The sequence below is a fragment of the Cantharellus anzutake genome (genome assembly GCF_015039405.1).
Source record: "Cantharellus anzutake strain C23 chromosome Unknown EI90scaffold_7, whole genome shotgun sequence".
In the NCBI taxonomy this organism is placed as follows: Eukaryota; Fungi; Basidiomycota; class Agaricomycetes; order Cantharellales; family Hydnaceae; genus Cantharellus; species Cantharellus anzutake.
The window spans coordinates 1,052,702-1,077,471 of NW_024066957.1; the positions used below are offsets into that span (position 1 = coordinate 1,052,702).

At 48.6% G+C, this 24,770-nt stretch overlaps 13 protein-coding genes across 13 annotated transcripts; 4 read left to right on the plus strand and 9 right to left on the minus strand.

The window, feature by feature from the left end:
* Positions 1-872: 872 nt before the first annotated feature.
* Positions 873-1,703, minus strand: EI90DRAFT_2877215 (kinase-like domain-containing protein; the record flags this gene model as incomplete). The annotated part of the gene is made up of 3 exons (XM_039053895.1): positions 873-1,171; positions 1,223-1,496; positions 1,548-1,703. Coding segments are annotated over 3 exons (729 nt in total), but the record flags the coding sequence as incomplete, so codon positions are not given.
* Positions 1,704-2,449: 746 nt separating this feature from the next.
* On the minus strand, positions 2,450-5,473 carry EI90DRAFT_3144235 (pseudouridine synthase; the record flags this gene model as incomplete). Its single annotated transcript, XM_039065123.1, has 16 exons — positions 2,450-2,685; positions 2,706-2,764; positions 2,817-3,025; positions 3,057-3,133; positions 3,163-3,319; positions 3,379-3,503; positions 3,545-3,652; positions 3,705-3,784; positions 3,833-3,992; positions 4,022-4,075; positions 4,099-4,206; positions 4,258-4,319; positions 4,349-4,398; positions 4,467-5,034; positions 5,090-5,124; positions 5,225-5,473. 16 exons carry the CDS (start codon positions 5,471-5,473, stop codon positions 2,450-2,452), a joined length of 2,337 nt encoding a protein of 778 aa, XP_038920894.1.
* Positions 5,474-5,605: 132 nt separating this feature from the next.
* Positions 5,606-6,893, plus strand: EI90DRAFT_3279466 (Orotidine 5'-phosphate decarboxylase; the record flags this gene model as incomplete). The annotated part of the gene is made up of 5 exons (XM_039066671.1): positions 5,606-5,779; positions 5,842-5,953; positions 6,026-6,208; positions 6,265-6,495; positions 6,519-6,893. 5 exons carry the CDS (start codon positions 5,606-5,608, stop codon positions 6,548-6,550), a joined length of 732 nt encoding a protein of 243 aa, XP_038920895.1. The 3' UTR covers positions 6,551-6,893.
* EI90DRAFT_3040062 (FAD binding domain of DNA photolyase-domain-containing protein) lies at positions 6,358-9,144 on the minus strand. Its single transcript, XM_039058992.1, has 12 exons — positions 8,732-9,144; positions 8,519-8,676; positions 8,197-8,463; positions 8,119-8,140; positions 7,865-8,067; positions 7,654-7,811; positions 7,285-7,595; positions 7,155-7,237; positions 6,969-7,097; positions 6,902-6,914; positions 6,800-6,850; positions 6,358-6,748 (listed from the first exon to the last, which is right to left on the minus strand). The coding sequence occupies exons 1-12, from the start codon at positions 9,009-9,011 to the stop codon at positions 6,618-6,620; spliced, it is 1,806 nt and encodes a 601-aa protein (XP_038920896.1). The 5' UTR covers positions 9,012-9,144; the 3' UTR covers positions 6,358-6,617.
* Positions 9,145-9,396: 252 nt separating this feature from the next.
* Positions 9,397-10,128, plus strand: EI90DRAFT_2908545 (thioredoxin-like protein; the record flags this gene model as incomplete). Its single annotated transcript, XM_039054332.1, has 4 exons — positions 9,397-9,641; positions 9,700-9,779; positions 9,835-9,967; positions 10,029-10,128. Coding segments are annotated over 4 exons (558 nt in total), but the record flags the coding sequence as incomplete, so codon positions are not given.
* Positions 10,026-11,815, minus strand: EI90DRAFT_3248268 (xylitol dehydrogenase; the record flags this gene model as incomplete). Its single annotated transcript, XM_039066568.1, has 8 exons — positions 10,026-10,414; positions 10,465-10,625; positions 10,686-11,084; positions 11,147-11,441; positions 11,498-11,507; positions 11,569-11,598; positions 11,649-11,687; positions 11,737-11,815. 8 exons carry the CDS (start codon positions 11,813-11,815, stop codon positions 10,312-10,314), a joined length of 1,116 nt encoding a protein of 371 aa, XP_038920898.1. The 3' UTR covers positions 10,026-10,311.
* Positions 11,781-13,559, plus strand: EI90DRAFT_3151616 (uncharacterized protein). Its single transcript, XM_039065736.1, has 2 exons — positions 11,781-13,030; positions 13,086-13,559. Exons 1-2 carry the CDS (start codon positions 11,966-11,968, stop codon positions 13,443-13,445), a joined length of 1,425 nt encoding a protein of 474 aa, XP_038920899.1. The 5' UTR covers positions 11,781-11,965; the 3' UTR covers positions 13,446-13,559.
* Positions 13,560-13,740: 181 nt separating this feature from the next.
* EI90DRAFT_3144240 (MFS DHA1 sub-family) lies at positions 13,741-15,599 on the minus strand (the record flags this gene model as incomplete). Its single annotated transcript, XM_039065124.1, has 10 exons — positions 13,741-13,814; positions 13,875-14,291; positions 14,346-14,381; positions 14,435-14,744; positions 14,800-14,884; positions 14,943-15,026; positions 15,079-15,186; positions 15,239-15,261; positions 15,313-15,494; positions 15,545-15,599. The coding sequence occupies 10 exons, from the start codon at positions 15,597-15,599 to the stop codon at positions 13,741-13,743; spliced, it is 1,374 nt and encodes a 457-aa protein (XP_038920900.1).
* Positions 15,600-15,875: 276 nt separating this feature from the next.
* Positions 15,876-18,330, minus strand: EI90DRAFT_3151618 (bacterial low temperature requirement A protein-domain-containing protein). The gene is made up of 8 exons (XM_039065737.1): positions 17,812-18,330; positions 17,682-17,752; positions 17,606-17,631; positions 17,112-17,550; positions 16,972-17,056; positions 16,718-16,921; positions 16,434-16,658; positions 15,876-16,383 (listed from the first exon to the last, which is right to left on the minus strand). The coding sequence occupies exons 1-8, from the start codon at positions 18,058-18,060 to the stop codon at positions 16,006-16,008; spliced, it is 1,677 nt and encodes a 558-aa protein (XP_038920901.1). The 5' UTR covers positions 18,061-18,330; the 3' UTR covers positions 15,876-16,005.
* Positions 18,331-18,454: 124 nt separating this feature from the next.
* On the minus strand, positions 18,455-20,802 carry EI90DRAFT_3151619 (uncharacterized protein; the record flags this gene model as incomplete). The annotated part of the gene is made up of 10 exons (XM_039065738.1): positions 18,455-19,120; positions 19,176-19,264; positions 19,318-19,399; positions 19,452-19,658; positions 19,712-19,796; positions 19,851-19,860; positions 19,917-20,288; positions 20,344-20,369; positions 20,429-20,499; positions 20,557-20,802. 10 exons carry the CDS (start codon positions 20,800-20,802, stop codon positions 18,755-18,757), a joined length of 1,554 nt encoding a protein of 517 aa, XP_038920902.1. The 3' UTR covers positions 18,455-18,754.
* A 114-nt stretch (positions 20,803-20,916) lies between these two features.
* On the minus strand, positions 20,917-22,130 carry EI90DRAFT_3040076 (uncharacterized protein). The gene is made up of 6 exons (XM_039058993.1): positions 22,012-22,130; positions 21,922-21,959; positions 21,714-21,864; positions 21,483-21,656; positions 21,206-21,423; positions 20,917-21,152 (listed from the first exon to the last, which is right to left on the minus strand). The coding sequence occupies exons 3-6, from the start codon at positions 21,771-21,773 to the stop codon at positions 20,969-20,971; spliced, it is 636 nt and encodes a 211-aa protein (XP_038920903.1). The 5' UTR covers positions 21,774-21,864; positions 21,922-21,959; positions 22,012-22,130; the 3' UTR covers positions 20,917-20,968.
* Positions 21,755-22,301, minus strand: EI90DRAFT_2444404 (uncharacterized protein). The gene is made up of 3 exons (XM_039053039.1): positions 22,012-22,301; positions 21,922-21,954; positions 21,755-21,864 (listed from the first exon to the last, which is right to left on the minus strand). Exons 1-2 carry the CDS (start codon positions 22,263-22,265, stop codon positions 21,951-21,953), a joined length of 258 nt encoding a protein of 85 aa, XP_038920904.1. The 5' UTR covers positions 22,266-22,301; the 3' UTR covers positions 21,755-21,864; positions 21,922-21,950.
* Positions 22,302-22,858: 557 nt separating this feature from the next.
* Positions 22,859-24,331, plus strand: EI90DRAFT_2442637 (uncharacterized protein). Its single transcript, XM_039053038.1, has 6 exons — positions 22,859-23,235; positions 23,288-23,590; positions 23,644-23,764; positions 23,817-23,921; positions 23,987-24,046; positions 24,097-24,331. Exons 1-6 carry the CDS (start codon positions 23,102-23,104, stop codon positions 24,217-24,219), a joined length of 846 nt encoding a protein of 281 aa, XP_038920905.1. The 5' UTR covers positions 22,859-23,101; the 3' UTR covers positions 24,220-24,331.
* Positions 24,332-24,770: the final 439 nt, after the last annotated feature.

Genomic DNA, 24,770 nt, shown 5'->3' on the forward strand with positions numbered 1-24,770 from the left:
CGCTAATGGATGGCCCGAGTCTACAGATGGGACGGAAAGCCTGCCGCTCTCTTCTTCAGCTAGTGTGGTGTCCGTCATCGCGTTCATCCCAAATTGGAGATCTTGGAGTTTTCTAGTAACCTCTTCCATGACAGAAGAACGCGGTACTTCATCCATCATTTGGACGACATCCTCGATGATGATAGTTGGAGGCGTCAGAGGCATGCCAAGATCATCAGAACCTGAACTGGTCGACGTGATGGACGATGATCTGGATCCAGGATAGTCTGCTTCAAAGTCCTCGAAAGAGGAGAAACTGCTTGATGACTCGACGGAAAATACTGATACGCTTTGGCGGAGCGGGACGGCTGGTGCCCACTGAAGATCCGTCTAGTCGACCGCCGCATTTGTTCGCGTTGCTGGATAATATATCTGCCCAGCATTCGCTGTGGGGCTTCAGCGTCAGACAACGAATCTTCGGAATCGATTACTATCATGGGAGGGTATAGAGTATCCTCAGGAACAGCCTCATATTGTGGCGGGGCTGGTTCTTCATTGTCTAATCCCTCGTACACGTTGGCGATTTCCTCGTCAGGTATTGGTGTTTCGTTGTCTTCGAAGGTTATGAGATCACGTTCTGGGGAGGGGCTACGAATTGGGATGATTCGAAGTGGTTCAGCGGACGGCTCGCATTCTTCTTGTTGCGCGTTGACATACGTGAACTCTGGGAGATCACAGTCAGGGCTAACGTTGGGGCCGTACGTGATGTTCAAAGACTCCGCGATGGAGTCGCGCAAACAGAAAGGATCGAAGGACTCGATAGTAGCTGCATTTTCAGCGCCGGTTGCATACACCTTGGCCTTGGCGACAGGTTGATGATCCAAGGCGGTAGTAAACTGGTCTACCAGGTGGAAATCAGCCTGGAGAGCATTAATAGTAATGCGTTGGTAAGGGTTGAGCCGGAACGTAGCAGTCAAGAGATGGTTCGCTTCGACAGTAACATTGAAGTATTCGATGAAGTACCAGTCGATATTATTGCAATATGCCGCGAAGTGTTCGCATTGGTCCGATGCCATCGACCACGGAACATTGGGACCAAAAATAAGAAGTGAAAGAATGACACCCATTGACCATACGTCATTGGCGGCACAAGCATAGTCCGGCATGGCCTTTCCATAAAGACCGAGGCATTCTGCGAGAAACGCTGAGATGATGCGCAGAGCGGTGCGTAATGGACACTCACCGGGGCTCATATATAATTCACTTCCAATTGCACCAGAGTCCTTGAGATCTTCCGTGGCGAGTCCAAAGTCAGCCAGCACGATCTTTGGACATTCGTCCTCGTAACACTTCACGAGTATATTCTCTGGCTTGATATCCCGGTGGTAGATCCCCAAGCTGTGACAGTGGACAAGTGCGTCTAAAAGCTGCCCATAAGTCGACTTGATAGCGCGAACGTTATTGGAGAAGAATTCGCTCTCGATGACTCGGAATAGATCGCCATAAGGACAGAGTTCCTAACACGGAGCGTTTATGGCTGGATAGCAACAGTAGAACAAGTTGCTTACCATCACCATGTAAGTAAAGAGTCCTTCATCGACCACATGATAGAGTGTGAGAATAGACGGGTGACCAGACGCTCTGTTGTGGAGCCTCACTTCATTCTCCTGCAGTAAACGAGTCCGGTGATCCGAAGTCCGTAGCAAGGCCTTCACAGCGAAGCGCCGGACCGACCGTACTGAGCTCGTAGCAGGTTCAGAAATTGAGATACAAATCGGCCCTGAACAGGAAAGGTCCGCGAACCGACCGCTGTAAGCTGGATTTTCGAGAGCTTGTAGGACCACCGCAAAGCCACCAGCCCCGATGACGCCCTCAACCTGTAGGGTGCGGGATACTATCTCTTGGGGACAAGGGATTCGTCGAAAGGAGATTCCATGTCTAATCGTATACGCACGCCTACCAATAGCCCATCATATATGATTCCAGCAGTGTAGAACGTCTTGAACTGAGGAAACGAGTCAAGTTTTGAGTCCTACTTCCGATTGTAAGGCCCTAGAGCCAAAAGCTGATCGAAACAGTTTGACTCAAAATCCGTTGCGATGTGTGAGACCAAACAAGCAAAATAAGGTTGGATGCTGCTGATAGTTTCTGCAAGCGGCGCTGCAGATCAGTTCACAGGGGTGTGATTGCAGCCTTTATAGGGGATGAGAGAGAGGCCGAGGCAGCTCTAAACTACGATGTCCAAGACTGCAGAAGCTTAAGTAGAAACGGGAATGTTCCGCAGATCCAACTATGATCTCAGGCCACATTGTGAGCAGGGCATGAGACAAATCTGGTGTCAGACTTGACTCGACAAGCAACGATCCGCTCATCTTCATTAATTCGCTAAGCTAAAGGTGCGTTCCATGCACCTGCAATTACAAGGTCGATATAGCGTTGCTTCCTTCTCCTGAAATCATATTGGCGCAAATCATGATAGCGCCGCCCCCCGATGACCTTGGTCTTCAGAAGACTGAGTCAATGCAGTTTGATAATGAGCGCTTGTTTCAGTCTTCGTAACCTCGCGCAGGGCCATTGTCGCATAAACAGAGGAGCCCAATTCTAGCTCAATCTGAAGAGCGACGAATTTTCCGTCCGGATGGGATGCTGGAGACTCAAAACATAATATCTTATCCTCGTCCGACTGGGCAAGAGGGACCTCAGGATCTGTGTAGCAAAGTATCGACCAGGAAACTTCGCGGGAAGATACATGATCTTCCGATATGAGCCAGAAAGTGAATACTCCCTGAACTGCGTTGAGCATCGTCGCGTTCAATGATTAAGGTTCAGGATCTCACCTTCTTTTATGGATCAAATTGTGAGGGTCAAGTCCATCAGCGCGCATAAAAGCTTTATATTTTTCGCCCAATTCGCCCCCAGGGTATGCAACATCAGATCCTGGAAGAGGCATAATAACATCGTATATGGTGTAGTGTGGCAGATCTTCCTCTGTGAGAACCTTGGCGTTGTGGGATTTTGAGCGCCTTGCTGAACCTCCAGTATCATCCTCCACATTCATCTCGATTTCATCGGAGAACCCTGGCATGTAAATCAGCGTGTGTGAATTGAATTGCCAAGTCAGGGGGACGGTTTACCAGCATCTGCTTCAGCCTCTCTGTCTTCCGTATTTCCTGCTCCTCCTACTTTCGAGTTCTCTGCGATTTCGCTGGGGATTTGTCAAAACCAGGTCACCGATTACTGGGCCATCACATCCATATTTCCGGATGCGCTCTGACACGATGGCATTCCATACGTACGACTGGTACGCATGCACGTACATAAGACGCAAATTCTTCGGGATCTGGAGCGTCGGAGGCACACGGTCAGTGTGAAATTTTGTTGAAACGGGTGTCGACATACCGCACTCAGTGCACCCTGTAGGTCTGTAGCCAAACCGAAGTTCTTCTGAAAAGCTTCGAGAATGCTCCTCTCCGCCACCGCTCTTCGGGGCATCAGTGATAAAGCCCCTTCGAGATTCTGATGATCTAACCAGACGCGTCGGGCCGCCTCGCATCCGGAGATTCACCTGGACGTGGTCGAAGAATCAAGTCGATGGCTCTCTTCCAGTTCGACTGCAGTAACGCAAGTCCAATCGAGTGTGTTGGTACCGAAGACGTGCCAAAACGTTGCATGCCTACGGTCTTATCAGTCAGTGTTTCCACACGCTCAAACGCAACAACATGCACCATAATAGTTAATAAAGCCTTTCTGCTTTATAACTTCCATTGATCTATTTAGTGAATCCTCGGACTCGGCCTTGACATTCCTATACATCACCGTCAGCGCAGGCCTCAAGAGGCTTAGAAATACTCGCCTTAGTGTGATCACGAACTTGTTGCCTTCCAGCATCCCGAGTTCGAGGCCAGCTTTTCTGTACTCAAGATCGCCAATCCTAACACCACGCTCCCCTCTGGCCTTGACAGCTTCCTCAGCAGTTCTCCTTCCAGGAACATTATTCACCATTTTCCAGACGTCTTCGAGCGTTTTCCCATTCTTTTTAGACTCACGCGCTGTGTTGTAACGCCTCGCTTGTCCTTAGTCCCGCGACACCCAGGTCCTTGATGCTGCAATGCAACAAACGAGATATGTGGCCCAGAGCATCTTGTGTATCTCGATTGGCTTTGTGTAATGTGAAATGGATAAAAGGAGGGATTTGAGGCTTATTCACATCGCGAGTGCTCCTTCCCACTGGACTGTTCATTAGCATCCACAGGAGGATAGAGATGGATATGCTCACACGCGCCGCGGTGGTTCCATTTAATTCTGATCCTGGGCCGTCTCCCCTGGTTCCGGATCCCCCGCTTCAGTCTCTAATTTCCCCTCGAATAACTCGCGAATAATTTGATGAAAAGCAGTTCTGTCTGTTTTGCTTTGGATAGGCTATAAAGGTGACACCAGGAATAGCACTCAGTAAGTCTGTTATGTAAATTCGGTTTACGGATGCGAACCTCTGATAGAACCGAGCGACTGTCGCTTCGCCTTTTTTCTCGCTCCACACGTCCTCTGCTGCTTCGACTACGACCTCGATCTTTCCCCTTCCCGCGAGCCCCTTTCTTCCCATTTGGATGCATTGATGCTGAAGTCTCGGGGACTGAAATCGGTGTTGTTGAGTCTTGAGGGGCAGCAGGAGTACCGACGATTTCCAGGACACCTGATGAATTCCCCAACGTCGATTCAGAGCTAGGAGGGACCGAAGGCGTAGGGCCTTGGAGAAACATTTCTTTGAGCCTCTGAATTGTGGATAATGGAAGTAGAGGTAAAAGCTTTTCGTCAAAATGGCTTGGCCATGGTTCCTCCAGTGCTTCCGCCTTTTCAGGGAGATTTTTATGGACATTGAGAGATCGCTCTTCTTTTGTGGTGGTTGCCTCGGTGGTGACGAATGGGGTAGTGGTTGGGTGGGTTGCTTCATCGATCCTCGGTTGTGGCTGATCTGAAGTGGATTCGGGCTTCTCTATGCACTTGAGACGTACGACCTCATTTTGGAGATTGATTTCATATACCAAGAAATCTGTAAATCTCTCGATAGAAGAATGTGAATGTGGATACTGATGTGTATGACGTTGTCAGATACCTCTGCTTAATTATTCCAGTAAAGGCAGGGACATCCTTCCCACATATTCCGAAATCCCAACATCAGTTTCAAGGACAAAGTTTACGCGATCCTTTGGCCGTTCAGACAAAGACTCAGCAGCCAAAAGAGACCGACTGGAGGCAAGAGGTCCTCGGTGCCATATTCCCCCATTTTCGAACTGGTGATGGGTTTCTCCCCATTGAACTCCTTTGGATCTTCACCCATGGAGACATCCTCAGCATCGGGAGCTGAGGGCTCGATCGTACTAAGGACTTCTGGGATCTTTTCTACCCTTGCACGTTTGAGAGAAGGTTCCGCTTCCCTCTCATACTCTCCATCCCTCCGCTTGGCGCCACCATAGTCGCTATTAGTAGCGGTGTCCATATTTTCCCTCGAGCTAAAGTTACAATGAAGGCGTCCTTTTGACGCCAAATCGATACAAACAAAATCGTCGTATCCCCACAGTGGCTAGATTTCGCGTCACGTGTTGTAATCGAAGATCTCAGTGGAAGCTAGATGGCTAAACCCTATGCTGAACGCGCAAAAAACTTTTCCAACGTCGCAGCGAAGTCGCTGCTCGAGGTGATGGAAAGAAAGCAGACGAACCTCTGTGTCAGTGTAGATGTAACAAAGACCGCCAATCTGCTCCGAATAGTTGCCGCCGTCGCCCCCTTCGTCTGCCTTATAAAGGTTTCTTGTGCCGCCTGCGGACGTGTCTCTATCCTGATCTAGGGTCCAAATCCACTTTATAGACCCACGTCGATGTGATAGAGGACTTTGATCCTGAATTTATCGACCAGCTTAAGTCTCTGAGCACGGAGCACGACTTCCTCATTTTTGAAGATCGTAAATTTGCTGACATTGGTATGGGTCAAATGTTAGCAGCGGTGAAATCTGACTCATATAGCATATGATCTTTGACATTCGGATCCTCAGGAAATACGGTCTCACTCCAATATTCAAGCGGGATACACAAGATTGCGTCTTGGGCCCACATAACCAACGCACATCCCATCCCGGGCCCGGGGATCATCGAAGGTCTGGCCTCTGTCGGACTCCCACTCGATAGGGGTCTTTTGCTGCTATCTGAGATGAGCTCAACGGGGACACTCGCCACGGGTGAATACACGAAAGCAACAATTAACATGGCCCGAGGCGCCGAGACTTCGTCATAGGCTTTATCGCCATGAAGGGCATTTCAAAGGATGCAGACACTCCTCCTGACGAGGATTTCTTAATTCTGACCCCCGGAGTAGGGCTTGATGTGAAAGGAGATGCTCTTGGTCAGCAATACAGGACGCCACAAGAAGTCATCGCTGCAGGTGCTGACGTGATTATTGTCGGGAGAGGCATTTATGGGAAAGGAGAAGGCTACCCTACTAAGGAGATTGTCCAACAGGCAGAAGGTACCGCACCGAAGGATGGTCAGCTTATCAACAGCGGTTGAAACAAGATGCTTAAGTACGTCAGAACGGTCTGTTTACGATGATTACATGGTCATGCTAAAAGTGCGGCAATAAACTCCCCGTCATTTCTGGCCAGGATTGGCATAGCGCTGTACAGCCCGTTTCCGCGCTTCAGCATGCTCCACCAAGGGCGCGGGGTACCCCAGCTTCTTGAAGGTGTTCTTATCCAAATTCTGGTATGGGTTATAAAGTGCTAGAATCTTTTGGTACCATGGTTGAGACCCTCCTGAAGTACTGCGCTCACCTTTTCCTTTGAGATGTTTTAATTCTGGAACGAAATGTCGAATATAATTGCCTGGATGGGGTATCTAAACTTTCCTGTTAATGAATCTAGAGGGAGACGTACCAGTTGGGTCTGCCTAGTGTCACAACTTCAGTTATTGAGATACCAACAATGGGTGTATGCAACAAACCTTTTCACTCTGGGTATACGGGTTAAACACACGGAAGTATGGCTGAGGGTCCGTTCCTGTTGATGCTGACCACTGCCAACCCCCGTTATTACTGGCAAGATCACCATCGATGAAAGTACGCATGAAATGCTATGTGAATGATCCATACGTCAGTAACCTAAATGTTAAAATTTCAGCAGCTGAAACCTTTTCGCCAAGTCGCCAGTCAATCATCAAATCCTTGGAGAGATACATCGCAGCGATCATTCGTGCTCGGTTGTGCATCCAGCCTGGTGAAGTATGATGCGAAGTCCTACATACACTAATGGAAGCTTACCTTGAGTAGCACCCTGCCTCATGGCTGCGTCCACAATCGGCACACCCGTCTGACCCCTGCACCATTTTTCAAAGTGATTTCCATCTGTCTCCCAAACGACGTTGGAAAACTTCTCGTTGAATGGCCTTCCCATCGAAACCCGGGGAAATGCAGCGAGAACGTGAGTGTAAAAGTCCCTCCATGCAACCTCCGAAAGGAATGATCCAGGACCTTTGTTCCGATCTGGATCGATACCTTTATCCTGGGAGTCAAATTCCATGGTTCTGCGGACAATTTCCCGAGCTGAAATCACCCCGGAGGCAAGGTACGGGCTTCATGGTATGACATTTGTGAGAATGGAGCTGAATCACGACGGAAGGATGTTGTCACCTCATACGTGAGCTGCTATCGATGTCGCAGCGAGCTCGGTCACCCCCATACATTTGGATACGAGTGCCCTTGCTTGATTCATTGGCACCATCAGCTAAAGGCGATGAATCACCGACTTGGCTCTCCCTAGCTTCGGTGCGGAGGAATCTATCAAATATCTTGGGATATATGCAATTAGCCGCTTTCATTCGTATCCGATCGCAAAACTCACAGCACGAGCCGCATGAATACCGGCAGGCCATAGCTCCTTCATTTTCTCTTGATCGTGACATTCGAAGCCGGGCACCAACTCCGGGACTTCACTGTCGAAGAGTGCAGCAAATTCACGTTTTTTCCTGATGGAAGGATCATTCGGTTTCAACGCCTCGCTCTCTTCCACAAGTCCTGGTTTGCTCCTGACTTTCTCGGTCCACTCTACTCATTAATCAATTCATACGTGATCACGCCCAATATATTCACACATACTTTTAAGCCAGGGGCTATAGACCTGAGTGATAGATAGTAAGCACCTTAGGGAAAATGAGTAGCGAGATGTCAGCTCACGGCATATTGAGTCCCTGAATTAGTGGAGAAGCTCAATGGTTCAACAATGAGCTTGTCCGGGACAAACTTGGCCTCAATACCAATGCCGTCTCCAGAGAGAGCGGTGACAGCTATATCTCGGCGTAGCTCGTCAACTTCGTATTCAATGTTAGCGAACAAATGGCCCCCTTTCCACTCATGAAGCAGAGATATGACGCGGTTGGGTATCTGCTTGCGTGGTTGGTGGCTGGTGACGTAGAGTGGGATGTTCATATCCTCCAAATTAGTCTAGAACCGCGCCCCGTCATCAGGAACATACTGGCCATCAAGTAAGAAGGCTTACCTTGAGGATCCTCAAGTTACGCAGCATAAAATCAATGCGACGGGGGGAGCGGTCGTGAGACTCGTAGTCGCCGGAACTGATAATGAACAACACGATAAGAGGAATAGAATGCTTCTGAGCATATTGGGATGCAAGAGTCAACGCTCGGTTGTCCTCGACTTCCGGAGTTCTAGTGAGTGGCCTGCACATACGACCTTGAAACCAAATACTTACTTCGCATATCCTCCATTCGCATCCAATAAACTACGCATTCTCTGGGAGGAACGGGGCGCATCTCTTTCGTGGCAATTAGTAACTTCTCTAAAGGCAAATTGGCATCTATAGCCGCTGCTGCTTCTCGTGTGGCCACCTTTCCAGGAAGCTCACAGATAGAGATTGAAGTATTGGATGACGTTCCCTCTTCTTCGCCCCTCTCGGCATGCTCTCCTTCATTCTTCCTCGATTTTTTCTTCCCAAAATCAGTTAGTGAAAGTTGGCGCTTGGTCGCAGGCATTTTGAGAGTGGAACTGAGGGACGGAGTTGGTTGTAATTGTAAATGGGTGACGAAAGTTTTCCGCCGTAGCGAATGGGGCGTTCTTATGGGGGACCTTTGTATAACGGACATGGTTTCGAATTGAGTCATCCGCCTGCGTCAGATTTGGAACCGAGGATCGAGGATCGAGGACCGAGGCGGATGCAAGTCTACACAAAAGTCCGCTGCACGTGGCCGCCATGAGCAACAATGATGACAGCATGGCGGATGACTCTGGGAGGTGAGCTCGGATATTCTGGATGAAAAGCACGATATTTATGGCGCATATGACTTATGTTACCGAAGGCTCCGGCCGGTAACGCCTCCCATCGACCCCATCGTTGCTTCGATAGCCATTCGCCTTCAGCCCCCGGGGGCAGGTTCTCACGATGATGATTTCATACCCAAAGCTAATCAGACAAAGGACGAGATCACTTCTGACGATGAAGATGAGCTCTTCGCTGAGTTGGAGAGAGATGACTATGGTGCACTTCGAGAGAAGCGGCTTGACGCTCTCAAAGCTGAGATTGACAGAGCTAAAATATTACGCGAGAGCGATCATGGAAAACTCACGGAGATCACAGATGAGAAAGAAGTGGTGCAAGTTAGTGCGTGAGTTCATACTAGTGTCGGAGACATTGCTTTCCTTACTCAAGTGTTTTCTGCGTAGAAAGGAGGATCGTTGCATAGTTCACTTCTATCACAGAAATTTCCGTCGGTGTGAAATCATGGACAAGCATCTGGAGGTCCGTCCACATCCTTGAGCAACTCTTCTTACCTTGGGATTCATGCTTTTGTTTGTTAGATCTTAGCGCCAAGCATTTTGGTACACGCTTTATCCGAGTCTTTGTGGAAAATGTCCCTTGGCTCGTTGAGAGGTTGGAGATTAAAGTCTTGCCCTGCGTGATATGCTTCATCCGTGGCATCACAAAGGACAGGTACATACGTCGTTGACTTCAAACTCGGGAGTGGTCGTGTTCTCATGCTTCATGTCTTGAGGTTGATAGGCTTTGACGAGCTGGGGAATGATGATTCATTCACTACTTCTGTCCTTGAACTACGTCTCGTGCAGTCAGGTACGCAAACATTTTGTGTATGAAACTTGCTATTGATCATGAGTGTCAACAGGAGTTATTTCTTTGCCTGAATCGAAGTCCAACTCGGTACGTGGACGGATATCGGGCGGAATTCGAGATGAGCAGCATGACGGGGATTATGACTGAATGACATGCATTTAGCGCCTAGCGTAGCTTGGAAAAGCGCCTGCGCTTTGTTTTATTCATTACTTAGGCCCATTGATCACGGCTTTAATTACGCCTTTGCCATCTGCACCCTTTCCGGCGCGAGTGGTGGCAAACGCTTCATCTGCCTTCTCAAATGGATATCTGGCGTCGGTCGTCAGTTATAAAAATCTTAATGAGTGTTTCAGGCTTACTCGTGTGTTATGAGAGACTTTACGTCAATCTTGCCTTGAGCAACAAGGGAAATGGCGAGGTTATAGTCACCGGGGCCATACCGGAAAGAGCCTAAGACTCTGAGCTCCTTCGCAATTAACGTTGTGATGGGGAGGACAATCTCGGGTGAGCCCATTCCAACCTTTAGATGATAAAGCGAGGATGAGGCATGTTGGAAGCGCGGCGAAGACCCTTGACTCACCTGGATATGAGTCCCTCCATACTTAACAAGGTAGATACCCATTCGAATGCATGCCTCTGCGCCACTGGCATCGATCACAAGATCGATTGCTTTCGGACCACGCTGTTCAATATCCAAACCTTTCGCCAACAGGTCTGTTACTCGTCTAGAATAATCTATCTTGTTCTCTCCCTCTTCAGGCTTAGGAGGGAGAAATACGTCTGTGGCAGCGTACGAAGTAGCAAAGGCAAGTCGTTCCTTGACAATATCAATGCCTATAACTCTCTTCGCGCCCAAAGCTCTCGCGACCGCCATACACAGTAGGCCGACAGGACCTGCACCGAATACGGCTATCGACTGGTTGGAATGGAATTGGCCCAGGGTGGAAACACTGTGTATACCAACCGAGAGGGGCTCCATCTGGGAATCGGTTGAGTATTTTCAGCCTCTTTAAGAGCCAAACCCCGTTGTTCGAGACTTACTAGAGCGCCTTCCTCAAGAGACATATTAGCAGGCAGCTCATAAGCCAAATCCGCAGGTAGTGAGTAGTATCTAGCAAGAGTTCCGTCATAGGGCGGCGTCGCAGCAAATATCATGTCTGGACAAAGCTGGTACCTCCCCGATTTGCAGGATTCGCAGCGGGTGCAAGAGCGGCCAGGCTCGAGGGCAACCTTAGCTCCCACCTTCAAATCTTTGACCAAGGAGCCTGTTGCAACAACGATTCCCGCGGACTCATGACCTAAGACCATGGGTTCCTTAACTACGAAGTCGCCAATCCTTGCAAAGAATACATGAGTCTATATAGGCCCGAGTAATGATAACTAGGTGTTTACCTTCCGTGGGCTGTCTCAGCAAGTTACCGGAGTTAGTGCTTGAGAGTGACCAGGCCGAGAGCATTATATACCAAGGTAGTGGATGTCACTTCCGCATATGCCTGGAAATTGCAATGAGGTCAGTGTTCAGCGGCGAAAAGCGCAGACATACCTGTCTTCTTCACCTCAACAAGGACATCGTGCGCTCCAACTAGTAAACGTATTCAGTGGCACCTCAAACCCGAAGAAGTAAGACTCACTTTCGGGGATCTTCCTCTCTTCGAAAGCAGTACTTTCCACACCTTTTAAAACGAATGAACGATTAGACTCGTTCGCCATGATCGATGGGAAACGGATAGAAGCCACAAGCCGATGACTTCCACATTTGACCAATATGATCACAGACTGTGACTGGAAAGACGTGACAAGACACAAAGGACCCAAGGGAATTTGAAATAGTCCTGTTGAAAAAAGTCTGCAAGTAGCGGAATGTCAGCCATTAGCCACCTCCTGGCTTCGATATCGCCATTGCTATCTACTTTGGAAAATGCCATTCAGGAGATATCTCATGTGCCATCTGAAGTCGACACCCTCCGAAAGCATCTCGAACAGGCCTCGGAAATTGTGGAAAAATCAATAATGGTGGAGAAGAGTTTGCGATCTCGCTATGCAGCTACGCTGAACACCATTTCCCCGGTCATGGTCCTTCCACGGTGGATCATTCTAGACGTCTTTTATATGGCAGTGCATGCTGAGGAGGAGACCACCTCCCGTCCCGCCGATATATCTTTGGTGTGTAGGTCCTGGAGGGATCTGGCAGGATCTTGCGCTGTGCTATGGACCAAGGTGCATGTTGATGCCACGAAAGTCTACATGTTGGAGAACCTAAGCACCAAGGTAAAGCGTGTGCCAATAGAACTGGACATTCAGAGGAAGCGCGGGGGGGACCACTTATGGATGTTCAACAATAAGAAGATGCCTCGCATAGGTTCCCTCCGAATGACGCTCGCACAGGACTACTGGCGTTTTGTTCCATTCAGACTATTGGAGGATGGTCGTATCGATACGAGCGACCTGAAGACTTTGGATCTCCGTATGGATCCATCGATATATCGAGGGCATGGATCGGGATTCTGCAATGTCAGCCTGAATCACATCAATGCGCCATTGCTACGAACTTTCAAGATCCAGGAATTCAAAATCACCTCCATGCCCAATGTTCCGTTCCATCTTACCACCCTATCGATATGTCGGACAGCGATGGAATATGAAACGCTCCGCCAATTTCTCGAACATTCTCCTGATCTCGAAGAGTTGTCCATCTACTCCATCAGTTTTTTTCGAGGGGACTCTGAACTATATGAGGCCCTTCCAGTCACTCTTCCACGGCTTAAACGCTTCGCCCTTGAGGCAACATCATACATGCAATTCGTGACCCTGGTACTTCCTCTAGGAGCTCCGGGTTTGGAATCATTATCCATCACAGTCAACTTCGATGGCGAGGATGGTGACTTGTGGGCTGACCATAAGTATGCCTCCATTCTGAAATCATTTGTAGGAAGCACATATACTTCTCACCAGAATTCCTGCTAACTCATCCTTGACCTAGCTCTCCCGTGTCTCAACCCATACCCTCATTCGGGTTGCGTTGTTTTCCCTTACCGGTATTATTTGTGAATTTATTAAGGTATTGGATGCTCGGTATCCAAACAACAACAACAATCGCTCCAGGGGACTTGAAGCCCTAACTCTCGGAATCTCGACCGAGTGGCTCGACGAAAACGATCCCGAGAATTTATGCACTAGAGACCATCTACGAGTGCTGGTGGAGACCCTAGCGACACATTGCCAGCCATTGCGGGAGTTACACCTCTCAAAAGCCCTGGTGGGTAGTGAGGAATTTCGCAGGGATTTGGAGCGCTGGGTTGGGGTCCTCAACATTGACACAAATCGACCTTATGTTACATGATTACAAACGGTACCGAAATCGTTGTCTGCCCGAGGTTGCACAACATATATAGCCAGAAACGCCATTCCGAATAAATTGAGCATCCGTAGATTGTTGGCAATGAATTCATTGGGTCTTGCGTTAAGTAGGTTAGCGAGAAATCTCTAGAACGTAAAATCGACATCGCTCACTTTAGATGAGGGCTTAAGTGCGCGCGTAGCAGGAGCAAGTTGTGATAATCTTCTCATCTTTGCGGCGAGGGCAATCATGACGAGACTGCTCGCAAGATAGGTCATGGCAGGTCCTGGTTGGGAGGTCATAACGATATGAGACCACGTCGGATTGCATCATATTGAAGAGACCCACCGAAAGACCAGTACGAGGCGCATGCTGCGCGCGCCAGAGTTCGGTTAGCGATGATTTCCATACGACTTTGCAGTATGTACTTGCCTAGAAGCGGTCCGATTGCTCTTCCAAGCTGGCCAGATGATCTAAACTTCCCCAATGCTCGACCTTTCCTGAGTTCCGGATGCGTTGGAATACTGTCTTCCTCTAGACCGTCGTCACACTGAAGGGAAGCGGCGGACGTGAGAGCATTCACGACTGTAGCTGATGTGAAGGCAAAGAATGCAGCGGATAAGTACAGGAGCCGTATGGCCTTTGGTATTGTTCGCGGTTCTTTTGCCAAATTGGGGATACGAGATAGAATGATCAATGATATGATGCAGCTCATCACCCCACGACGAGCCATCTTGATTTCACCGACTTTTCCGATCATCCGTCGTACATATCCCCCTTGAAGTACAGTCGAGAGAACACCAATTAGACCTAATAAGCGCCCGTTTTCAAGGTTGTTCCAGTCGAACACTGGTCAGATTAGTTTAGCATCATACCAAAATTGCGGAGCTTATTCATACGCACAATCAAATGTCAAAAACATGAGAGTGAATTCAACGCCTGAACGATTGATTATTTGAAATATCTTGAGACAGTGACATGTGGATACTTACCCGAGAAGACGGAAAGGAAGAGGAAGTGGTAACGCTTCAGAGCTTGTAGTGTATCGAGCCGAACCTCCGTTGATGAATATTTTGGCTTCCGGAGTGTGGGCGAGACGTCATTCGAGTCGACAATATCATCCAAGTCCGCAAGCGGTCCCCTCCCTTTCGTTTCAGGTAAGAAATAGGCTAGGAATGCTGTCTCTATCGACAGCAAAACCAGGGTTAATGCCGCCGGAGCAGCGTATATATTGAGTTCTACTCCGGCAAGCGATGTGGATATCGGACGAGAGGCAAAGTACGCCCCGAGCGGCGGACCAATCTGCTCAAAATGGGATTAATAAATAAATTAGAAGTAGCAGGAGGAGTCTCCTGACACAAAAACAGATTCCAAACGCAATTCCGACTAGCGATAGGGCCCTTCCCCGCGCCATAGGAGTCGTTATGTCAGAAAGAATTGCTCTGCAGAAGATGGATTCGCAATCTAGTCGATATGGCGGCCAGTCAGTCGAGGACTTACATTGAGAGCTGAACATTTCCTTCACTAATCCCACCTATCGCTCGGGAAAGCATGAAGGATGCGAAGGACGTTGACTGTAGCCATCTGTGAAGTCATGAATCAATGGGCATCCCTGCCGAAGGGCCAAGATCCGTACACAATCGCGGACAGCAAGTTCCCAATCATCGATAGCATTAAAATTCGTTTTCTCCCAAACTTATCGCTCAAGGTTCCCAATGCCGGCGAGATAATGTATTGGAGGGTTCTTGCATCATTGTTTCATTGGGAGGAAACAATACGAAACAAAGCTCACTCACGAAAAGAGCGAGCCTAAAAGACCCTTCGTAAGAGTCAAATTACGGACCATGGGACGGATAGAAACCTTGCCTACCCCTAGCAGCACAATGTCCCATCGTTTTCTGACCGACTCGCCGCGTGCATCAGACAAAAACCAGCTTCTGATGCGGGTGACAATGCTCAGAGATTTGTAAAGTATGCCATTCACATCTTTCCCTTCCCGGGAAGTATACCATTCAATAAGTCGAGGGAAGAGCGGTAACGGGATCGTGAACGCTTTGGGGAACCGAATTAGCAGCTGATAATAAAGGCAGCAAGGGCCGGACCTAAAAGATCGATAACAAGGGCGAAGAAAACCACTCTTTGTATACGTGCTGACATCGAAGAATACGACCCTTACGCCTGTGTCTAAATTCTGAGTGACGTGGGTGTAAGCTACTAGCAGTTGTTGCACACGATATGTTGCTGTTCTGGATATTTAACTTGCAGACTTTAGGCTGCTCATGAAAGCGCCAAGGACACGGTCTTCGGAATAAATACGCGAAAACAAGGCGAGCTCTGTCCAAGTGACCTAAATCCTACTCCACTGCCGAGCCTTCGCATGCACTGCTCCCGGCGTGTTGGCCTGCTTAGCAGGATGGCCAGTATGAGAAATATAATTGAAAGGTCAATTCAAGCAACCGCTCGTTCGGGCAGCATAGACCGTATCTAGGGCGCTCAGCTATTTCCGCCTATACCGAGTTAATCACGAATGCAACAGACACCCAATAACCCTTTCAACAACCCCTTAGCCAGTCATTCCTTTATCATATGCTGTTCTCTCTTCGTCCGTGTTTGTCTCCCTCTGAGACGTGCAATCCCTGATATACAGTCCGGGCTCAGCAAATCGTGGCCACCCTCGCCATTCGGACAGGACCTCAAAGGTTCCCGTAGTACAGTGATCTGGGGGTGACTGCGCTTGCTCCGACGTCTCGGAATTCGGCGGCTTGTATGCCGCCGAAGAGGGTCCATCCAATGAAGCGACGCTTTCCCAAAGGAAGGTGGCGAGGGACAACCCAGCAGTTATGCTGAGTAAACTAGTACTATTAAACCCGTCCTTTTGTGAGGCAATCGGCAGGAACACTACGATGACCCCAGATATCAAACGTGGTGCTAAACGCACACGCTGAGAGGATATCAAAAGTCTCGAATAGTTCAAGAAAGTCTTCGACTTACTTTTGGAAACCATAGCTCGTCAGGAGCATCCAATTCTTTCTCCAATGCGGCAAGCGCTGTTAAACCAAACATTCCAGCCGAATAACCTCCACAAAATATCCATCTGACTACTTCCTCTACCCTGTCTACCTCCATGACTAACTTTACAGAGGAATTGCCACAAATGGTCAGGGCGCTGACGATGGGAATGTGCAGTGTAAACCATAACGCAGCACAAGGGACACTCTGAAAGTATCCTATCTCAGTGATGAAATTAGCATACAGAGTATACTATGGATACGCACTCGGCGGATTGGATGAGTGATTTTTTTACTCCCTCCTCCTCCCATATAGAGTAGCTGAAAACACGAAACAATGACCAGCGCCAGAACAATGCGTCCCGCAGATCCATGCACACCAGTTCCGGCTGGCTGACGCGAAATGAGAGAGATGATGAACTCGCCCATAACTAGAGTGAAGAAGTCATGAAATCGCTCAATTTCGTGGTCCTGCAGCGGTAAAATCAATCCCATAGTAACGGGGGGAAAATGAGCCGTACTATCCCAACAGCGGCAGAGTAGTGAAGTTTCATCAGTCGTTGGAATGATGGCGAAGCAATGAATGCCCATGTAGAATATTCAAAGCTGCATAGCGAAGTGTGAATTAGCAACGATTTAAACAGCTGAGGCAAGTTCATACACAAGTGCGACCGTAACTGCTACTGCGGCTGACCATTTCTCAAGAAACGCGGCAGCGATCCACAAGCAAGCACATATCATCCAGCTGAGTACCTGAACTCGTATTTGGGTCCTGTAGGGTTTTGCGAAGAAGCTATACCAGAACAAAGTCCCGTGAATGCCTCCAGAAGCCAAAAGGTATGTCCCTATTGCGGTGACGCGTGCACCGCTTTCGTGTCTCCCCTCTTCAGCCTTTGTAGCATTGTTTCCGAATATCACAAGCATAATCATCACGTAAATTACCAGACCCTTTTGTTGCAAGTCGTCATTCCAGAATGAATTAAACAGTTCGCGAACATGGCTCCAGATGCTCCATGCCGCCCCAAAAGTTATGAAATATTTGGCGAGGTGCGGGCCATCAAGATTCTCAATACATTCCTCCGCCAGGACGGAGACGAGACCTTGAAGGATGTCAGGAGATGTTTAAGTCGGGATGCCATAATGATATATCCTGACCAACGAAAACCAGATCAAAGAATAGCCTTGCAGCAATAAGCCGATTGTGGCAAATCCATTAGTGCCTAGAACTCACTCAAGGCGAGTACTGGATCGTTCTTCATTATCTCTGATCAGTGTATTGCCGCAAAAATACTGAAGAGGACGCTAAAAGCCGCGGTTGATGTGAGTAGCACATTCGATTGAGCTGGTTTGGTTGTACACACCGGCCGACGAAATAGGTATCTTCTCCCGCGGCGAAACTGACGGGCGAGAGCATCCTTCCGTTCGAATATGGCATACCTGTCTCCCTCCTTGTGGGCTTGAGCTGCATTCTGCTCGAAGCTTACGTGATCAATATGTCCAAATTTGAGATGAGATGCATGGATATGAGGAAGATGGAGATGGGGGGCATGGAAGTGCGGCTGCGAGGTCGAGGTTGAGGGCGGCGTAGATATGCTGGTGAGAGGCTCCATGGCTGAGGAAGTCACAGGAAACTTTGACGGTATTTCAACCGTGCCTGGGGGGCGCTATTCGAAGCCCGAAATGCTTGGCTGGCGCATGTTACACTCCCGTAGCCAGGCAATGCTCATGAGACATAGTCCTAGCTTCGTGATTGGGTGCGACATAAGATGCAACTGCAGGGAGTTTGCAAGCTGGAGTTACAATATTGACAGTTCATGCCAACTGACAATTGCTTTGAGTCAAAATATATGTAACTCTGACATGAATACCTCAATCTAGAGAAATTTACCACATATAGTGCAGCGCATTCAACAAAATTCACAAGCCCAAACAGGGAGACAATCGCATGGTGGAAGAATATCGGAGTCATAAATTCAAACTGCATCGACGCACCGGTAAATGGCACACAAAGAGAATATTTTAAGTATGGGTTTTTTTGGCAATACATAAATCAATTGCATTGTACTGTAGATAATGGCCGAGGTGATCCTGATGCTCTGGAAAGAGCACTTGGGCCCCGCGGGAGCACCTGCATGCAGCAACACATGTGCAGAGGCCATCTGCAAAAGCGGGGCGGTGTGCCCGAAACAATACTGAATTGTAACGTGCCTTTCTGCATATTATGTAATATTTCTGGAACCCCAGGTTAAGTTTAAAATCCCGGAATGAGTTTGAATTGAAGAGGGTAAAGTCCTGATCATACAGCTATGCTCTTTGCTTCTTCCGTCTGTGCCCGCTGAGAGAGGCAATCTCTGACGTAAAGTCCGGCTCGGCCAGGCATGGTCGACCCCGCCATTCCCAAGGTACCTCCCATGTGCCAACGGGCTTCTCTTCGATGCTTCCTGCCGCAGATGACCGTTGTCGCTGGAGCTGAGGTCCCACCGAAGGTTCTCGCTGATATGTCGCAGATGCAGGCCCATCCAAGGACGCGATGTTCTCCCAAAGAAGTGACCCTAAGGACAGAGCGGCCGCTATTCCAAGCAAGCCAGTGTTGTCAAGGGTCTTCAACGGAGCTATTGGCAAGAAAGCGACAGTGATACCGGAAAATACGCGTGGCGCAAGACGAAGGATCTAGTGAGGAGTTAATGTTTACTCCAAATATTACAGTCCTAGAGTGGTGTCATACCCTAGGAAGCCATAGCTCATCGGGTACATCCATCTCCTTTGGCAACACGGCGAGAGCGGCTAGGCCGAGCATGCCAACGGAGTAACCTCCTGAGAAAATCCATCGGACCCCATTTCTCACCTCATCGGATGTCTTAACCAACTCGGCAGCAGAATCCCGCATATGGTCAAGGCACAAACAATAGGAATATGGAGCGTGAGCCAAATAAAAGCGAATGGGCCACTCTATAAAATCGTAGGATTAGGATTGATCCTGAATCGGCGGAAGCGTGCTTACTCTACGGAGGGGATGTGTGGTTCTTTTGCTTCCACCCCCGCCAACGTGAAACATTTGAAAACAGAATGCTACTATTAAAGCAAAGAAAATCCTCCCAGCGGAGCCATGCACTCCCGGAACGCCAGCGGGCCGGCCAAAAATGAGGGGAAGTATGAATTCGCCCATCACAAGGGTGAAGAAGTCACTGAAACGACCTATTTCGTGGTCCTTGGATAATATATTAAACTTTGAATCTGAACATAGTTATATTTTGGCCTTACAATCGCAACCGCGCTAGAGTAGTGCAACTTCATGAGGCGCTTGAAGGTAGGGGAGTAGACGAAACACCACGTTGAGTATTCCAGTCTTCAAGGTGCGAAGTCAGGATGTTATATGTTAGCGGGAAGTGTTAACACTCACACTAGGGCGACTGTTGCCACGATGGCTGCACATGTATTTCAAGAAATATCGTACTTATCCACAGACCAGCGCATAATAACCATGAAAAAGCGTGCACTCGAACCTGAGTTCTCCAAGCCTTCACGAAGAAACTATAGAACAATAGAGTGCCATAGATGGCTGCAGAGGCCAGGAGGTAAGATCCTATCGTCGTGCTGCGCGCACCGCTCTGATGTCGAGTTTCCTCTACGTTGACGGCATTGTTCCCGTATATGATCAGCATAAACATTACATAGACGACGAGACCCTTCTGTTGCAAGTCATCGTTCCAGAAGGAGTTAAATAGCTCGCGAACATATCCCCAAATATTCCATGCGGCACCGTACGTCAGGAGGTATTTAGCAAGATGGTCGCCATCAGGGTTCCGGACGTACTCCTCTGAGAGCACGGAGATGAGGCCTTTAAACAACGAGGTCATTTGCGCAAGGCGATTTGATGCTAGCTAAGCACTTACCAACAAAAACAAGATCGAAGAAGAGCCTAGCGCCAACCATCCTGAGGTCAGGTTTGAGAGAGGAACGCAATGAGTTTCAACTCACTCTAATCGACCAGTGGAGCGCTCTTCGTGATCCCTTATGAGAGTCTTGCCTCGAAAGTATTGAAGGGGTCGCTAGATCCAGTATGAGGATCAGTTACTGTGGTATTAACCGTCATACATCCGACTGACGGGACGACGGAACAAATATCTACGCTCCCGATGAAAGCGTCGTGCAATGGCATCGTCACGCTCGCAAATTGCGTGCTTATTCCCTTCGGTGGGCTGTTGGGTAGCGTTCGCTTCAAAATCCGCATGGTCGATCTCCCCATATTTCAGATGGAACGGGACTCTATGGGGAGTCTGAGTTACAGAGGAGGAAGAGGGGGCAAAACTGGGAGAGGAGTTAACTAGAGACAGTTCTTTAGCGCTCTGCATGAAGGTCAGGCACACAAGACATGAGGAAAGGAATTTCACACGATTGATTTAGAATTGGCCTCCGCAAACTCACGTCTCAACGAGGCTGCGGGGCAACAAAATAGAATACAACAACAACAACTACTGTGCAATAATTTAAGTAACATGCGTAGTGGACAGAAGGGTATTATGCATCCTTTCTGGTACCGTACGTAGAACTTAGTCGTTGAAGTAGCCATTCCTTGGACGTTAGAATCCTATCAGTCGGTACGCCAAATCGGTTACGGACACTTCCCCGGTTGTCAGAGTCTCCTTCTTGACCCCTTGAATACAAGGAGATGGGCTGGAGGGGAACCGAATCCTCTGGGTGACTGTAAAGGGTGTAGTCAGATGGAGGAGCAATGACACGGAGAGCTAATCCTACAGGAAGTATGCAATCGAGAAGCGCGGTCGGCTTCCCTCTATGGTCCTAGGGCATGAGACCCGATGGATTGTGGATTTAAACTTTCCATTTGTCCAAAAATCGAAGGCATCTCCAACATTGACAAGCACCGCATCGTCAACGACAGGAACGTCAATCCATCTCAGCTCGCTGTCATTCGATATACTCGGCGATAGTATTTGTAACCCCCCTATGTCCTTCTGAACCAATGGATAATTGTTGAAGGTGAGGATGGATGCATTCTACTCAGACAGCTGACCTGGAACAGCAGCGTGCAAGTACCATAATCAGAGTGGGCTCCCGCCCGGATATCATCTGACACATTCTCCATAGATATCGGGGAGACCGTAGTTGCAGGATAATAGAGAAGTCTGAGTATGGATGATTGTTCCTGGTCGAAGGCGTGCCTTGAAGTGAAATAATCCTCCTCTAGCTGCCGACTTGAAGTTAATCAGATGTTTCCTCTGAATCGGGAGGTCCGATTACCCACCCCCATGTCAATCGCGAATGCCCTGAGAAGCTGCATGCACAAATCGTGGCATGATTGCATGAACAAGTAGAGCTCATCCTTCCGTTCGTCCAATGAAGGTGGGAGTGGTTGTGCTGGTTTTCCATCCACAAAATGGCCTAAGTTAAATGCTCTGGGACATAAATGCATAAATAAAACCACCATCTGAACTTTGTGTGGTGTACTCAACTCCTTGAGGTCTCCTTTGGATAGTTGACTTTATCTAGCCTGACGAAGCGATTGAATATCAAAAATCTCGGGAGCCTGATGGAGCGCGCACGCCTCTTGACGCCTCTTGACCCATCCCTTGTTTCCTACTGTTATTGAGACGGCCTCTTTGTTCTCGTCCGTTTCCTCTTCGAAGAAACGCTGGGAGATGCGGAAGATATTCTCAATTTGTTCTTTGGAAGGAGTTGATGGGGATTTAAGAGTTAGAAAACCAAGCTTCTGGATCGACTCGCTAAGAGAAACCAGTCCTTCACGGGTCTCATTCGTCCCAAGATTAGATAAGTCTGCCAGTGGAATGGATGTCATCGCTGGCTGAGCCGGAAGTAAACCGGTTCCCACGCCAAATTTGTTGGCCTTCACACTCACTGGTGCATGGGAACACGCAGAAGACCTTCGGCTTTCCGACTCTCATTCGGCTCTGGTGTGCCATTACCCTGTACTACGGTGCCAACGATAATCTATTGAGGAGTCATTGCTGGAAATGGCCAATTAGTTGCCTGCAGAACGCTTTCATCTTTTCTCACATATTTTCTCGTGATACTCTCAAGGTGTCCGCTCGAGAAAAAGCTTCTCTGCCCTCTATCTCTCGGTGTGGGCGTCCAACTGGGACACTGGGATTCTTGCTGGTTTCAGGCATGCCGCAAAGTCAATCATGATCTTTTCAAATCATTTTCTTCTATCCTGCCTATAAATTACTTTTGCTGGGGTGCCGACTTTGTAAACCCAATTGGCCTCAAACTTGTGGATCGTGAGAGTTTGTCGTGGGATGTCACTGCGGTCATGCCCCGAATCCTGAATTCTCACGGCCGACAGAGTTGCATTCTCAAACCTTCTGCAGCAGCGAAGCATCCCTTCATCCGTATTCTGCGTATCTGTCCATCTCTTGACCGTTTCAAGTCATACCTCCAGACGACGTTCGAATGCAACCTGCAGATCCTTCACGGAGCGACGCATCCGATCACTTGTGACCCGAACACAGGATCTGAGCCTCTATTGCCCCGAATGAGGAGGTTCTCCCGTTATCAGTTGCACGCCTTTGTACTGTCCTTCGTCACGTGCGGAGACAACTCGGCCAACGCCTCACTTTCACCTGTGCCTGACACGCAACTTATCCCCTTCCGTAGCTCACTGCTAGCCCTAATATGCCTTATGTCACACTTCCTGTGGATCAAATACGCGTATATTACCGCACAAACCTTCCAAACGATGACTTAAGTCAGATCGCGTCATCGGAGAAGGCGACACTCCTTATCCTGCATCCAACATATCTTTCCTCGTGAGTGTTTAAACTTTTGGTTGCTTTTTACTTCTCCACTTAAAGATGATAGCGATCACTTGTCATCACAGTTCGATGATCCATTGATGAAAGACTACTTCAACCTGATTGCCTTCGATGCGGTTTGTTGCGGACGAACCGAGGCGCCAAATTACCTGAGCCTTAGTCAGGCGGCAGTTCATGATGGATATGTTGATGCTGCAATCATTGCACTATTCCACGAATATTTGAGTCTTCCACCCGTGCATGTTATGGCGAGCGAGCACAGACCAGTTCAAGGCGCAACAAGATTCGTCCTGCTCTTTCCAGAAAAGGTATTGAGTCTTGCTACTTGTTCTCCTCCGCGGAACATCTTGTGAGTGAAAAGCCATTTTTTGTTATGTGTCTTGATATCTTCTCCCCTCTAAGGAACAAGTCTGACTGGATCGTGCAGGCATGGCACAGTTTGCAGGATGCATGGAATGAATGCGACGATTTGAATGGCCTTGACGCGGTTTTCAGTGAGCTTCTATACTTCGGGTTCGCTTCAGTGAGCTCTTCCTTAGTGAACTTCCTGGAGAGGCCTCTGACCATGTTGATAGACATTGGATCAAGACCAAACTGACGATATTGTCAATTACTGGTATCATTTCTATCCACCAGCTCGTATCACGCGCACAATTGCACCTTACCTAATAACCAACAATGTAAGTTGTGCATATGCTATGTTGATGTACGTGTTTTGATTCGATGGCCTGACTCACCACTGTAGCGAAAGCATGTCACTCCCATGGAATTTAGTTGGTTCACACGGCCACTGCTAATAATTCAAGTAATGCGGATCTTTTGTGGCTTGCTTTGTCGATCTGACCTCAAGTACAGGGAACCAATGAAGAGCAGGCAGTACTGCCCCCATTGTGCCATATTCCGGGGGGTGTACAACTTGTCGCCATCAAAGATGCCTCGTATTGCCCTGCCATCCCCGCAAAACGGCACGGAAAGTGAACGAATTGGTTGTCAACTTCATCAAGAATCTCGATGGAGTAGGGCAAACATCTTATCCGCTCCCTCATGACCGCCTCGAAAGATTTAGCACTGCTCTGGGGAAGATTGCTCAGCTTGAAGGGCGCCCTGAAGTACGTAGTAGAGACCCACTGAGTGCTTTCTCATACTCTCGCATAACATCAACCGAGGCACAGGCCAACTACGAGGGGTCAGTGAATGACTCCCTGTTACTGTGTCACTGCTAATCACAAACTTTCTCTCTCACAGTATTATTTTACAGAAGATGGAGATCGAGAAACGCGGATTTGATCCCGCAAAGCCAGAAGGTACTATCATTCGGCCCTATTCGGAGAGATCCTTGATCTATGAGCACCGCCCCCGAGCTCCATCCATCATCAGTTTGACCAAGGAAACGCGCATAACGGAGAACATCGGTACACAGGGTGCAGAAGTACCTTAGGAGGGGCGGCTTCAAATAGGGTGGAGTCATGTGGGCATAGTCCATTATGAACATGATTAGGATGAGTCTACTTTCGTTTCGCTGAATTCTT

Coding starts and splice junctions, on each gene's coding strand:
- EI90DRAFT_2442637 (XM_039053038.1), top strand. CDS start 23,102: ATGCCTTATGTCACACTTCCTGTGGATCAAATACGCGTATATTACCGC. Junction 23,236..23,287: donor CATCCAACATATCTTTCCTC/GTGAGTGTTTAA, acceptor TAAAGATGATAG/CGATCACTTGTCATCACAGT. Junction 23,765..23,816: donor TATACTTCGGGTTCGCTTCA/GTGAGCTCTTCC, acceptor CCATGTTGATAG/ACATTGGATCAAGACCAAAC.
- EI90DRAFT_3151618 (XM_039065737.1), bottom strand. CDS start 18,060: ATGGAGCCTCTCACCAGCATATCTACGCCGCCCTCAACCTCGACCTCG. Junction 17,753..17,811: donor GATACCTATTTCGTCGGCCG/GTGTGTACAACC, acceptor CGCGGCTTTTAG/CGTCCTCTTCAGTATTTTTG. Junction 17,057..17,111: donor GCAGTTACGGTCGCACTTGT/GTATGAACTTGC, acceptor TTCGCTATGCAG/CTTTGAATATTCTACATGGG.
- EI90DRAFT_3040076 (XM_039058993.1), bottom strand. CDS start 21,773: ATGCAATCATGCCACGATTTGTGCATGCAGCTTCTCAGGGCATTCGCG. Junction 21,657..21,713: donor CATTCGCGATTGACATGGGG/GTGGGTAATCGG, acceptor TCAAGTCGGCAG/CTAGAGGAGGATTATTTCAC. Junction 21,424..21,482: donor CTTGCACGCTGCTGTTCCAG/GTCAGCTGTCTG, acceptor CCATTGGTTCAG/AAGGACATAGGGGGGTTACA.
- EI90DRAFT_3040062 (XM_039058992.1), bottom strand. CDS start 9,011: ATGCCTGCGACCAAGCGCCAACTTTCACTAACTGATTTTGGGAAGAAA. Junction 8,464..8,518: donor GTAACTTGAGGATCCTCAAG/GTAAGCCTTCTT, acceptor GCGCGGTTCTAG/ACTAATTTGGAGGATATGAA. Junction 8,141..8,196: donor ATTCAGGGACTCAATATGCC/GTGAGCTGACAT, acceptor TCTATCACTCAG/GTCTATAGCCCCTGGCTTAA.
- EI90DRAFT_2444404 (XM_039053039.1), bottom strand. CDS start 22,265: ATGACATCCATTCCACTGGCAGACTTATCTAATCTTGGGACGAATGAG.
- EI90DRAFT_3151616 (XM_039065736.1), top strand. CDS start 11,966: ATGTCAGCCATTAGCCACCTCCTGGCTTCGATATCGCCATTGCTATCT. Junction 13,031..13,085: donor CCTCCATTCTGAAATCATTT/GTAGGAAGCACA, acceptor TCCTTGACCTAG/CTCTCCCGTGTCTCAACCCA.